General features: G+C 33.5%; 2 protein-coding genes across 2 annotated transcripts in view; one reads left to right on the top strand and one right to left on the bottom strand.

Moving 5' to 3' along the window:
* Positions 1–12,505, top strand: part of dock (SH2/SH3 adaptor protein dock) — a 592,107-nt gene that overhangs the window by 428,615 nt on the left and 150,987 nt on the right. The gene's annotated exons all lie outside the window — the stretch shown is intronic.
* LOC145310966 (uncharacterized) lies at positions 5,214–10,432 on the bottom strand. The gene is made up of 8 exons (XM_080150500.1): positions 10,349–10,432; positions 9,466–9,522; positions 8,961–9,128; positions 8,591–8,712; positions 7,487–7,570; positions 6,473–6,544; positions 5,950–6,125; positions 5,214–5,358 (listed from the first exon to the last, which is right to left on the bottom strand). Exons 3-7 carry the CDS (start codon positions 9,123–9,125, stop codon positions 6,122–6,124), a joined length of 447 nt encoding a protein of 148 aa, XP_080006626.1. The 5' UTR covers positions 9,126–9,128; positions 9,466–9,522; positions 10,349–10,432; the 3' UTR covers positions 5,214–5,358; positions 5,950–6,121.

Genomic DNA, 12,505 nt, shown 5'->3' with positions numbered 1-12,505 from the left:
GAAATATGAAAAACGAAAAGGAAAAAAAAGTTTAGGAGAAATTATAATGAACATAATCAAACATTTTATTTTTAGTTTCGGTGTGTATTCAATAGTTATACATTTTTAAATACGAATATAGATCTACCTTACAATTAATTATTCATATACAAAATTACTTTTCCATTTTCAGCTGCATGATTTTTTTGCCTGAGGGTAATCTGAAATTCTGAAATACCTGATTTTAAACACCAAAAAAGCGTTGTACAAGGTTTAGTTTCCTTAATGTTTTTAGTAAACAGCGAGACGAAGTATGTATATGTTCCATTTATTTTAAGGTATTTGAAATAAGTCAAACCTGTTCTTTAACCCTTACAGATCGGGTTACAATTCCCACCTTAAAAGATTTGAGACCTCCCCCCCCCCCCCCCCCGGCCCCCCCCTATCAATCTCAGATCTTGTTACAGATAGAGACGTAAAAAAATTTTCTGGTGGTTTATGTGCATTTTTGGAGAAAATAACTTTTTCTAGTCATAGTGGGCAGACCGCTCCTTAGCCGCTTTTTAGCGGCCAGCTGCTAAAAATTAAAACAGCTGTAGAGCGGCCAATTTTAAAGCTAGGATAACCAAATTTTAGTTGGAACTTTTTGTATCAAAACAAAAAAATACGTTTTCTGACCATTTCTTATAAACGGCAAATAACGGAAACCGCCATTTTCGGCGGTTACGACGGTAAAACGGCGGTTGGCGGCGCCAATTAATATATTTTTCTGTTGATCACAATAAAAGACTACATAAAAAATTGGATGGTCTAGAGCTGTTTTAAAATTCGGCAACTGGCAGCTTAAAAACGGCAAAATTACAGGAAGGAAATAGAAAATCGGTCAAAAATCGGTCAAGGAGTTGTCAATTTTCATTTTCACCTTTCCTTTTTTTAATAGTAACCATTTAAAGAACAATTCTATTCTCTTATTGTCTATAGGCAATTGATGTTTCATGAAATATTTTATTAAAGTAAATTTTAATAATAAATATTCTATTGATAGTTGTTCAATTGTAATTAATTTCTGTTTCATCTTCACATGTTTTGAACGTATTCGTTCTTGTTCTCCCGTAAGAAGAGGTAAGCTTTATATTTGGTTGACAACAAAAGAAATACAGCCTAGGGATTATCAGAGATATACAGATTTTCATAAAGTTAATACTTGCTTTTTACATTAATGTAAATACAGTAGTAAGAATACAGGTATAAGATTTACCCAACAAGCAAAATGAATCTAAAATATTATTTGGGGGGGGGGGGGCAGAAAAAGAGGTTGTCAATTCTACGATGTGTCGCCCCCCAACGACATACGTATAGGTTTCGTTTTTTTTTAAAATTAATTTCTTTGTTGGTATAAGCTGGTAAGAAGAAGAACATTTGTAAAAATCAGGCTATTGGACAAAGAAATAATAACAAATATATGTGTAGAGTAGAAGCTTTTAATAGCAACCTGTAAATTCATTTGTTGTAGTTTAACATAAAAAAAAACAAGGAGTTTGAAAGCTTTTAAAATTGTGCCTAATTGTACAAGCTATCTTAATGTATAAATTTAACATTTTATCTTATCAATTGGACGTTATTAATTTCTGGAATTTTAATGGTGCGGCTTCGCTATAAATTATTATCAGTAAATCACTTGATGTATATAATTATTAAGTCAGTTGACGTTTTATAACTTTTGAAATACGGACATGTAGCTATAGAGCAATTGTGCGCCAAAAGGTTTCTTAGAGACTTTTGTATAGCTGTAAAACATTATTTAAATGTAAAATATTATTGGTTCTTCTTTATTTTGTAATTATGATAAAGTGAAGCATATCTTGATAATATGTTTCTTTCACAAAGAAAAGAACTAGGTCAGTATAAGAAAGACTTCCGCCTGGTCAAGTGGAAAAAATATTTAAGATCAAAAGCATCTCTATAAGTAGCATGGTTCTTAACTTAATAAATAATATGGAATTCAAGTTGATTTTCTATAATCCCAGGTTCTTTTAAATTAGTCCTTGCCTGACTACCCATTTTCACGAATCCACGTACTGACTGATTTACAACCTTACTGTAGAGGCTTTGCTGTCCTTTTACATTTCTTTTTATATTCAAAATTTTCTTGCGTCGCTTGATTTATTTTATAAAATTTCGCAGTAACATTTTATGGACTAAAATTGTCATATTTTTTAAAGGCGAAGCTTTCTATCATTATGGTATATACGACTACTTAACGGTTAGCTCTTTCGTCAATTAAAGCATGTTTAGAATTGTCCTATCGATTTTTTTATGGTGATTCCTATAACAGCTAGGTAAGATTAAGAAAGCGTAGCAACTCTAATATAATCGTTACCAGAAATTCCGTGCGTCCATTCAAAACAACCTGGCTGAATTTTTACTTTTTGGACAACAATTGTTTGTATGAGTTAATTGGAAGTATTCCTTAAACTCAGTTTTGCAGAAAGTTTTGTTTTGATATCTTTGGTTGTTTCGTTTGTTATTCCGTTAGATTTCAGAGATTCCCTTTTATGGGTGTTGTCATCCTTGTTAGGTTATATATTTGTGAATTCTGAGTGAAAATAAAATGTATGAAAACAGGCGGGATTTATTGAAACCTCAGCGTCCAGATGTTGGTGGATATATTTTCCACTGCCTTTTCACTGTATCTCCCCAAATTATTATATAAAATTCTGGTTTCTAGCTATTGGTGGTGATACGTGCCAAAACTTATTAATATCATTATTTTACGATGACATTTATTTTGATACATATCATACTTATATCTCAATATTTACCCTACTAAACCTGAAAGCATTCTGTTGACATACAATTTTAATGATCCATGTCGACGACTATGGCATTTAATACAAGAGTTTAGGACTGACTGTTTTTTTTATATGTTGGCCCCACAAGAATAAGGCCTCTGAAGGGTTAATTATTGGAAAAAAGATTTAACAGCTTTCCTTATTTTTATTTCATTCTTAAAAAAAGGGGTTTCAGTGTTCGACAGGCATCCTTAGGGAAACTTCAAATTAACATAATAGTCCACTCTTATTTAACAAAACTTTAAAAATTATGATAGGGCACTTGTATGGCCAAAGATAACACTTAAAATATTGCAATACCACATGAATATTTATATAATATTATGGATCTTAGACAAAGTAGCTTCGGACAAAGTAGCTTCGGACAAAGTAGCTTCAGGACAAAGTAGCTTTAGGACAAAGTAGCTTCAGGACATTTACTTAAGAAAAGTAGCTTCCTAAGAAAACTAGTCTCCAATATGGCCGCAGTGCTCGACCCCCTGGCCCCCTAGCCTATAACCTAACCTAACCTAACCTATGTTAGCCTCAGAACATTTATTTAAGAAAAATATCATCAACTGACCTTTATTAACAGTGGAGGCTACTTTCCTTAGGAGGCTACTTTGTCCTGAAGCTACTTTGTCCGAAGCTACTTTGTCTGAAGCTACTTTGTCCGAAGCTTCTTTGTCCAAGATCCTAATATTATGCAAATGTAATAATTATATTAACATTACCTAATATTAATTTTATTGACTTATTGCTTAGATTAACCATGATAAATTTTATAACAGTAACCACATACTTTTTACTAGAACAGGGCAGAGAGATATTATGACATATCTAAGTGTTAAGTCAGAGTATGATTTTGACGTTTCATCTGTAATACCGAGTTTTTTTTTATATATATTTATTGTATAATTATATTCAAGACGTACTGAAGACTTGAAAAAAGGTTTCATGTAAGTTTTAAAGTACATGGAACCTTTTTACATAGTTTGAGATCTAAGCTTCATGACAATTAAAAACACAAAGTTATTGCCGGCCGATAGAACGAACATCGCATATAACGTTAGAGTAGATATGTTCTTTAGAAATTAAAATCTACTCCCCCAAAGCATATCTAAAAAGGGAAAGTATATACAGGAGGCCAAGTACCTTGAATTATAAATTACATTAAATAATAAAGAAGTATTTTTATGAGTGGGGAAAGTAAAGCTATATAGAACACACTTAGAGTGGATAAAAAAAATAGGCCAATGATAAAAAAAATATCTGCAACATATGTATCAAAAGTTGTGCTATCACTTCTGAACAAAAAAAAATAGTTTAATATAACTGTTTAAAATCCAATATAAGGAAAACCAGCTTTAATATTATTGCAAATGTGACTCATAAAATGTTTTAAGATGATTAATTTATTAAATATCAATGTAGTAGCATCTGATATTAGTTTCTTTTATTATTAATATTTATTATTTGAAGTGTCTGGCGGAAAGTGAAAACAATTTCGCATCTACTGATTTTTGGGCTGCATTATTAATAATTATGCGGAAATGTTAGAGCACCATGTACTAAGTATATTAATTTAGACCAGACAAACCATATTCTTTTTATGATCCATTACTCTTATTATTTATTAATGAATTCTTAATGATGAAATACATTATCATATTTTTACTTAGCTATCAATGTGTTAAAAACATGAAAATCATGGATTTTTAAACCTGAAAAACTGTATTTGTATGTACATGTTAAGTCTATAGAGGTTACGCTTCTAGAGGAATATAGTAGCTTTAAAGATTCGGAGGAGGTGGTAAGGATAAGTTGGTCCCACACTTTTAATTCTAGTTTTAAAAAGAAAAAGTAAAAAAAACTTTGGGGTCGGGTATTTTTACCAGGAACGCCCAGGATCGATATAATACCATAAAAAAACCTAGTTTTTACCACTTTTATGGTAAAATTTTACCAGCCTATACGATTTAAAAGGTGGTAAAATTTTACCGTAACCGTGGTAAAAACACTTTTAGTGGTACTTTCTCACGCTTTTTACCATCGATTTTTACCACAATTATCGGTAAAATTTTACCAGATTTCCGGTAAAATATTACCATTTTAGGACGCAAATTTATACCAGATTTTGACCAATTTTTACCACTTTTTTGGTAAAATTTACCGCAAATTTCTGGTAGATTTTACCGAAAAAGTGGTAAAACTGTTCAACACCTGGTAATATTTTTGCCCTAAACTGGTAAAATTTTACCAGAAATAGGGTAAATATGGTAAAAATTTACCAATAATTGTGGTAAAAACGGGTGGTAAAAATCACGAGAAAGTGGTAAAAAACGACCTTAATTATAGAAAAACATTGCTTGTACACAAAACGCAAAAATAAAAAAAAAATTGTTTTCATTTTTATCTTTATTGATTGAAACAACACTTAAACATATTTTTCTTGATTCTACTGCTCTGGCCGAAGAAAACTGTTGCGCAACCTCCTGGATTTGCTGGGCACCGGCCCCATTCGACCTCGGTATCACTGATATTCAACCTGGAATAAAATTGCTCATTAGTTAATTAGATAAGTACAGGGATATAAAGGGATAAGACAATGGCTGATAAATTGATGTTCATCTCTAATGATGATACACATCGTTACCCCTTCTGTAGATTACAATAAGTGATTGAAATGTTAGGACACTCAACTTAATGAACCAACCAATAAAAAATCAATAAAAGTACCCAAGGTTGTTAGGCCAAAGAATAAGAAAATGTTATTTGAAAACTTTGGGGGCTAGTGTAATTTACAGCCCAATGTCCCATCCCTCCCTACTAAATATCTAATCTATAATACAAAGTAGAACGATGTCTGTCCGTCCGTCTGTCCGTCCGTCCGTCCGTCCCAAAGATAAAGCCTATACTCGCTGTTTACGCAAATGTGTCAGAACTTCCCCCCCCCCTTACTCTCACACCTAAATTTTTTCTTTTGAAAGCAAAAATAAAAGTGTGTAGGTTCGACTCCCCCTCTCCCCCCTCATTCATTTCCTACAGGCATCTTGACACGTGGCAAAAAAATCAGCAAACTTATCTAACTAAACATCTTTGAAAACGCAGAACGAGAAAAAATAAAGGGAAAGCTTACCTGGAAAACATAAGCAGTAACAACATCCCTGGCTAACAAGAACATGCTGTGTCCATACTACTCGGCATCATAACAGGGAACCCGATCTTGTCTGCCTCCGCCTTCAAGGTGTCCAGGCTCTGGTCCTCTCCGTGGTAACCGTGGATTACAGGTACGTTAGCGGCTTCCATGATCATCTAAAAAACAGGTTAAATATTAGAAAAATTGTAACGACAGACTTCTTTTAAATACACAGTTGCTTTTCCTAGAGCCTACTTGTGTTTCGTCTTAAAAGAGGATGGTTGGAGGGTTTTTACCAATGAAAATATTCGAGGTCATTTTTCCAAGAAGCGGTGTCATACCCCCCCCCCCCCCGCCAAAAAAACAGCATAAACATTCCCTGAAAATTATGGAAGACCAGAAGATTGAGATCGTACAGGACAAATGAACAGACATCCTGTTACTCCGGTATAGTATAGAGTGTTATTTTTTTCTACTTGAAATCAACCAAAATAAGTTCCTGAGTAGCTACTCTATCATTTACCTTAGATGTAGACTTGATACCCATATCTCTAATGGCAGTGGACGGTGGACCAACAAATATAACTCCTTTCTCCTGATAAAAAAAAAAATTTAAATTAAAAGGTAGGTATCATTCTTATTAATATAATATTACATTCTTGAAATTAACCAGAAAAAAACGTAAGCAGTACAGTGGCGTGCACAGGGTTTTTACGGGAAGGGATGTAATCTTAGAGGTTTTTAAAAAACGGGGGGGGGGGGGGAATCTACATAATTTTAATTTTAAGGGGTGTGTTGTCAACCCCATTCCTCACACTAATGACCGTGGACAAGATAATGAACGAAATATACATATATAAATCCCCAAATATATTGAACAAAACAACACCTTAGATTAGTTCAGACACTGCTAGTTTGAATGAACCAATCAAGATTTAAAGTTGTGAGCTAACGTGTTTATAAAACTTTGGGTACCAGTATAACTTCCAGTCTAATATCCACTCCCTCCCTGCAGTCAAATGGAAAATATTACCTGTCCAGGGATATAAAATACACGTGGATATTATTAATGACATATCATGGAAATTTGTTGTCATGAATTTAGGTTCCTAACATGGACTTCATATATTGGTCAGATCGTTTACCCAGAAGGAGGTAAGGGGGTGTTGTAAGGGAGGAATAAGGGTGTATCTTTATTTTAGCCCGCTGTGAGTACCGCTTTATTAGAGTACATGAAAAACTGGTGTAACATCCAGGTAATAATATATCCATTTACCCAAGAATCTTAAGGGATAAGACAATGGTCGACAAATTGATGTACTGTACATGTACAACCCCATTGATGATACACAAAATTACCCCTTACATAGATTACCTTTTGTGGTTGATACGTTTGGACACTCAACTTAATGTACCAACCAATCAGGGATCACTTAATCCCCAAAGTTGTTAAGCCAACGAATAAGAATACGTTATTATAAAAGTTTGGGGACACGTGTAGTTAACAGCCCATTGTCCCCTCCCTCCCTGCATTTACCTGGCAAAGATTAGCAAACTCGACATTCTCGGAGAGAAATCCATAGCCAGGATGTACAGCATCGGAGCCGGTTTCCGCCGCAACCTAAGATAATACAGTGTATGGTCAATAGTAACTAAGCCCCTAGAGGCCTCTAGGGGCACTTGAGTTAGTGGTGAGTTGAAATAGATCCCAACATTTTTTTATTTTAGTTTCAATAGAAAAAGTAAAAAAAATCCATCTTAAGGCTTAAATATGATCAGAAAATAGAATAAAACCAACTCAGGACCTATGTGATGCCTACCTAAAATAGAGAACCCAATCGGATCAGTAGTTATTTAGAAAAAAAGTCTTACTGCTTTATATAATAGGATGATGCATATAAGAGTTATTTTAAATCTTAATAGGTAGATTCTTCCAAGTTTCAATTTAAATTATCAATCACACCATTAAGCAAAAAACAACACCCATTTTTTTTGCAATGTGAAAGGTGTGGGGAGGGGGGGGGGCTGGGAAAGAGCCGACCCACTACCTTGAATTTTAATTTTTCAAAGTTTTTAAAAAATAAAATTTTTGGGGTAATTTTTCTTAGGCCTATAAAAAAATCCATGTATAAATTAAAACCTTTCCGAGACATACAATAAGCTTCAATGTAGAGGAGAGACGTGTACGTACGCTAGATATTTCGCTACAAACGAAGACAAACAAACATCCTGTTACTTTTATTTAAGGATTATTTTAATCAATCAATTCTTGTAATGTCCATCTAAAACTAATACCTAACAGTATAATGTCAGAGATATAAAGGGATAAGAAAATCTTTAATAAAGCAATAAAAGAGATGGTAGGCATTTAAAGTTAGCAAATTTGGAAATTACACTAATATATTTTGTTTATATACTAAATTGTTTAAAGTAAAAAGGTTCTTTGTCTTTAGCTTAAGATTTCGATAACTACTAAACCGATTGAGTTCTCCTTTATAGGTAGGAAAGCTTCTCATATGACACGGAATGGTTTTAGACTATATTTCTGTCCCCTATCTATCCTTTTTAATACAGAGCCCCTAAATGCTAGGGCCGCAGCCGCTAGCAATATCTAAACTAATCTTAAAATTTAAAATTTTACCTTGGTGGAGGGGATCTACCACCCCCTCTGCCACCACGTCCTCTGAAACCACCCCTGTCCCCTCCACGGTCTCTGCCTCTAAAGCCACCCTTATCACCTCCCCTTCCTCTAGAGCCACCTCTGTTATTTTTAAATGTTTTCATTTTGAAAAAAAAAAATTCGATGATTTTTAGTAAGTATTTTGGAAGATTAATTTTAAATTTTTTTATCTTAGGTACTGCTGTTTTATTAGCGCAGCAACTTTATAACAAAACTGTACGTCAGTCCATGGCGAAATTACAAAAAATGCATTGCTTTTAAACGTTACATTTAATAAATAGGCCTACCTAAAGATTTTCTAACTTTTACTTTTTAAAACAAAAACTTTCCTAGAGTAATGTGGGGGGCTGCGTCTTTCATACCTATCCCCGCCCCCACCCCGGCCTCTACCTCTGTAAGAACTGCGCCCCCTATCACCTCCGCCTCCACGTCCCCTGCCTCGTCCCCGGGATATTTCCACTCTCAGCCGTTCACCGGCATATAATGTACCGTTCATTTCCTTAAAAAATAAAGTGAAGTAAAAATAACTTCAAGACCTGAAGTTTGTTTAATAACAATAAGGTAAAAATAAATCAAAACAATTCCCTATAACTTAAAAATACCTCCTACCCTTGTGGAATATTCTAAACCCTTCTTGATCTCCCTAAACCTAACTAAAAGCAGTAGTGAAAGTTTCAAACAAAAAATTCAAGTAATGAAAAGGTGAAGGCAAGCCTTGACTTTTAAGGGGGTGGCAACACCCAGCCATTTTGTTGTAAAGAAACCAAAATATTGTTTGTATTATTATACAGATCTACAAAGATAAATATAAGCTGCGAAACTTTTCTGTAACTTACTTCTTCAACTGCCCCCTATGTTTCAAATGCTGATCTGAGGTCTTGTTTCTTTACAATCTAAATAAAAGAATTTGTTATAATCAAAAACTATAGGTATGAAACTAAAAAAATACGACAAAAGTAGAAACCTTATACTTTTTAGCTAGACCAAAATAATCAGTAGGTAACAAGTTTGAAATAGATAGGACAATTCCTACATGCTTGAATTAATGATAATAGCTATGAGTTTCGTCCATACAGACCGGCCATCCAACACTAATTATAGAAAAGCTTCGCGTTTACAAAAAACATAATTCCCTTCCACAAAATAACAATGATAACGTTTATGAGAGTAAAGCTCTCAAATAAGACAGTGGGACAAACGGAATTTTGTTGGTAAAACTTCAAGGATTTTAAGGGATAAGGCAATCCCCGATAAATTGATCCACATCATTAATGATTATTAACAAAATTACATCTTTATAATTATAATTTTTTTTTCAATTTTTTTCAATTTTGTACCCCCCCCCCCCCCCCCCCCCGACTACCGACGAACAAGTATTTTAGGTTAGGTTAGGTTTTAGGCTAGGGAGCCGAGCGCTGCGGCTAGGCAGGCAAGGATAATACCACCTACTCTAATGAATGTAGAATATACGTGGATATTACGACAGGGGGAAAAAATTGTCGTTATTTTAGCTTGCTAACATGAAATTCGTTTATTGGTCAGTTTGTTCAACCAGTAGTAGGGTAAGGATTGGGTTTAAAGAAGGGGGGTATCTTTATTTTAGCCAGCTGTGAGCATCTCCTTATCAGAGTAAATGAAAATGTGGTACAACATCCCAGTAATAATATATCGATTATTTTTATAAACTTTAATGGAAAAAACATTAAAAAAATAATATACCTGTCTAGCTAACACTCTGGTAAGGGTTTCCATAGTCTTAAACCACTCCCGGATTAATTCTTCCCATAAAGTTAGTCCACTCAAAACCTAAAACAAACGAACTTATTTTGACAAGTAGAAAAGTTGGTGGAAAAATAATTCATCTAAATTAATGAAGCAAAAATTCGTCCCCAAACTTCATTTTTAATTCTTGATACAGATTTTAAAGGGTGGGGCTTAAAGGGTGTTAACTCCACTCAACCCGTAAAACCCCTTATTTGTTTCCCTTCAAAATTAAAAAAAAATATATTAGATTACCAACCTCAAACCTTTGAAATCCCTCATTTTATCCCTCTTAAAATTAAAAGCTTGACGTACAATCAACCATTGGTTGTCTTTAGGACGATTGGCAAATAGATCTGATTCCTGTACTGTAGAACAAATAAAACATTATGGAATGGATATAGAATATACGTGGATATTGATGACAGTGGAAAAATTGAAGTCAATTTAGGTTGCTAACATGAAACTCATTCAATGGTCAGTTTGTTTATCCAGTAGGACGGGACGGAATGGAGTAAAGGGGGCGAATTAGGGTTATCGTCATTTTAGCCCACTGGGAGTTTTACTTTATTAGAGAAAATAAAAATCTAGTGTAACATCCAAGTAATAAAATATCTATTTCTGCAGGTTATCTTAATTATAGTATAGCTAACATTACCTCTAGAAACTGATCCCAAAGTTCACAGGACACAACAACATAGAGATTAGCCTTGATCCATGTGACAATGAGGGTCTGGAAGATGGCCTGGGTCAACCTTCCTCCAAGGGTGTCCTCCCTGATAAGCATAGATAACTATTAACTAAAGATCTAAGAACAAATTAAATATAAATAGGCTATTTTTATTTAAGTGTGTAGGTAGGTATAAAGTATACTTTTTATCTAAAAATGGTATTTTTGTCTCTGATTTTATTTATCGCATCGTATTATAGACAGCTTTCCGCGACTGGTAAAATGAGAAATTTTCAGATCAATAGCAATTTTGTTAGCCCCGAGGGGCCAAAGGACTGGCCTAACAAAGCTGGTATTGATAATATAATTTCTAGACTATTGTTCATAGAAAATTGTCTGTAATACGTAATTTTTCAGTATGGCCCAGAACCATTTTTAATCCAGGGGATATTTATCGGTTTCAAAGCCATACTGGAAACTCTTTGTTTTCAAATTTTTCAATATTGAAAAAAAAATTTCTAAGAGGATAATACCAAAAAAACAATTTAATGGACATTTTATATAATACGAAAAATTTCTTCCTTTCCCTGTACCTTATAAAAATCGTCGGAAAAAGCCGTTTTTTAAGCAAACAAAAGCGCGTTTTGCTCTATCTGTGAGATATTATGAATAAGATAATGTTAAGATGAGAAAAATTTACGTTCACAGTCCCTTTAAAGACACAATACCTGTAATAATAATGTACAAACTTTTCAACCACTAATAATACCCTGGCCTTTCTAATTAAAGCCTAGGCAGAGCAATGCTGGTTAGCTCAAACGTGTACCGTGGTTTCTGTAGAACTGTTCTTCTGAAGCCAATACAGGGTTACGAAAGTTTAAATTGATGTTTTTTTTTTTTAATGTTAATATTAAATGTAATATAGTTTTGTAATGACATATAAAATATATATTCGATAGAATATAAAAAAATATAGTGCATTCAATATTAAAAAAAATATTTAAATATATATATAGTTGTTAACCATATATGATCCATATAAGAATCTATTTCCGGCCGGGTTCTTAAAAGATATTGCCGCGTTTTTTCGACATTTTTTAAGCTATGAATAACAAGCGCGACATTCGCGAAATCTAAAAGAGTATACAATGATTTATTTCATTATTTCGCTTTTGATGGTACGGCCTTCATAGAAAAAAAAAGATTATCTTCAATCCATTTTTGCTGCATATTAATTAATGCATCTTTTTAGAGCTGTGTAGACATTAGAAAAATTGCTAAAAAAATAATTTAAAATTCAGTATTTTTATGTTATATACTCTGTTTGAAATTCTATCGTCAACGTTCAATCAATCAATGTCTAAAAAACGCCGAAAAAATGTGGCATTCATCTTTTAAAAACCCATCTCGGTGGTATTTCCGGTTGGCAAAGACAACATAAATAT

This window comes from Acartia tonsa, chromosome 2 (genome assembly GCF_053477335.1).
Source record: "Acartia tonsa isolate MP-2025a chromosome 2, ASM5347733v1, whole genome shotgun sequence".
Classification (NCBI taxonomy): Eukaryota; Metazoa; Arthropoda; class Copepoda; order Calanoida; family Acartiidae; genus Acartia; species Acartia tonsa.
Note: the sequence above shows the minus strand (reverse complement) of the source record. Positions and strands in the feature narration are given on the sequence as shown.

Bases quoted from the DNA above. Each gene is read 5' to 3' on its own strand.
- LOC145310966 (XM_080150500.1), bottom strand. From the start codon at position 9,125: ATGAACGGTACATTATATGCCGGTGAACGGCTGAGAGTGGAAATATCC. The intron at 8,713-8,960 runs AGGAAAGTTTTT...TTTAAAAATAAC, and splicing joins GCAGCCCCCCACATTACTCT to AGAGGTGGCTCTAGAGGAAG. The intron at 7,571-8,590 runs GTAAAATTTTAA...GTATTATCTTAG, and splicing joins GGTAGATCCCCTCCACCAAG to GTTGCGGCGGAAACCGGCTC.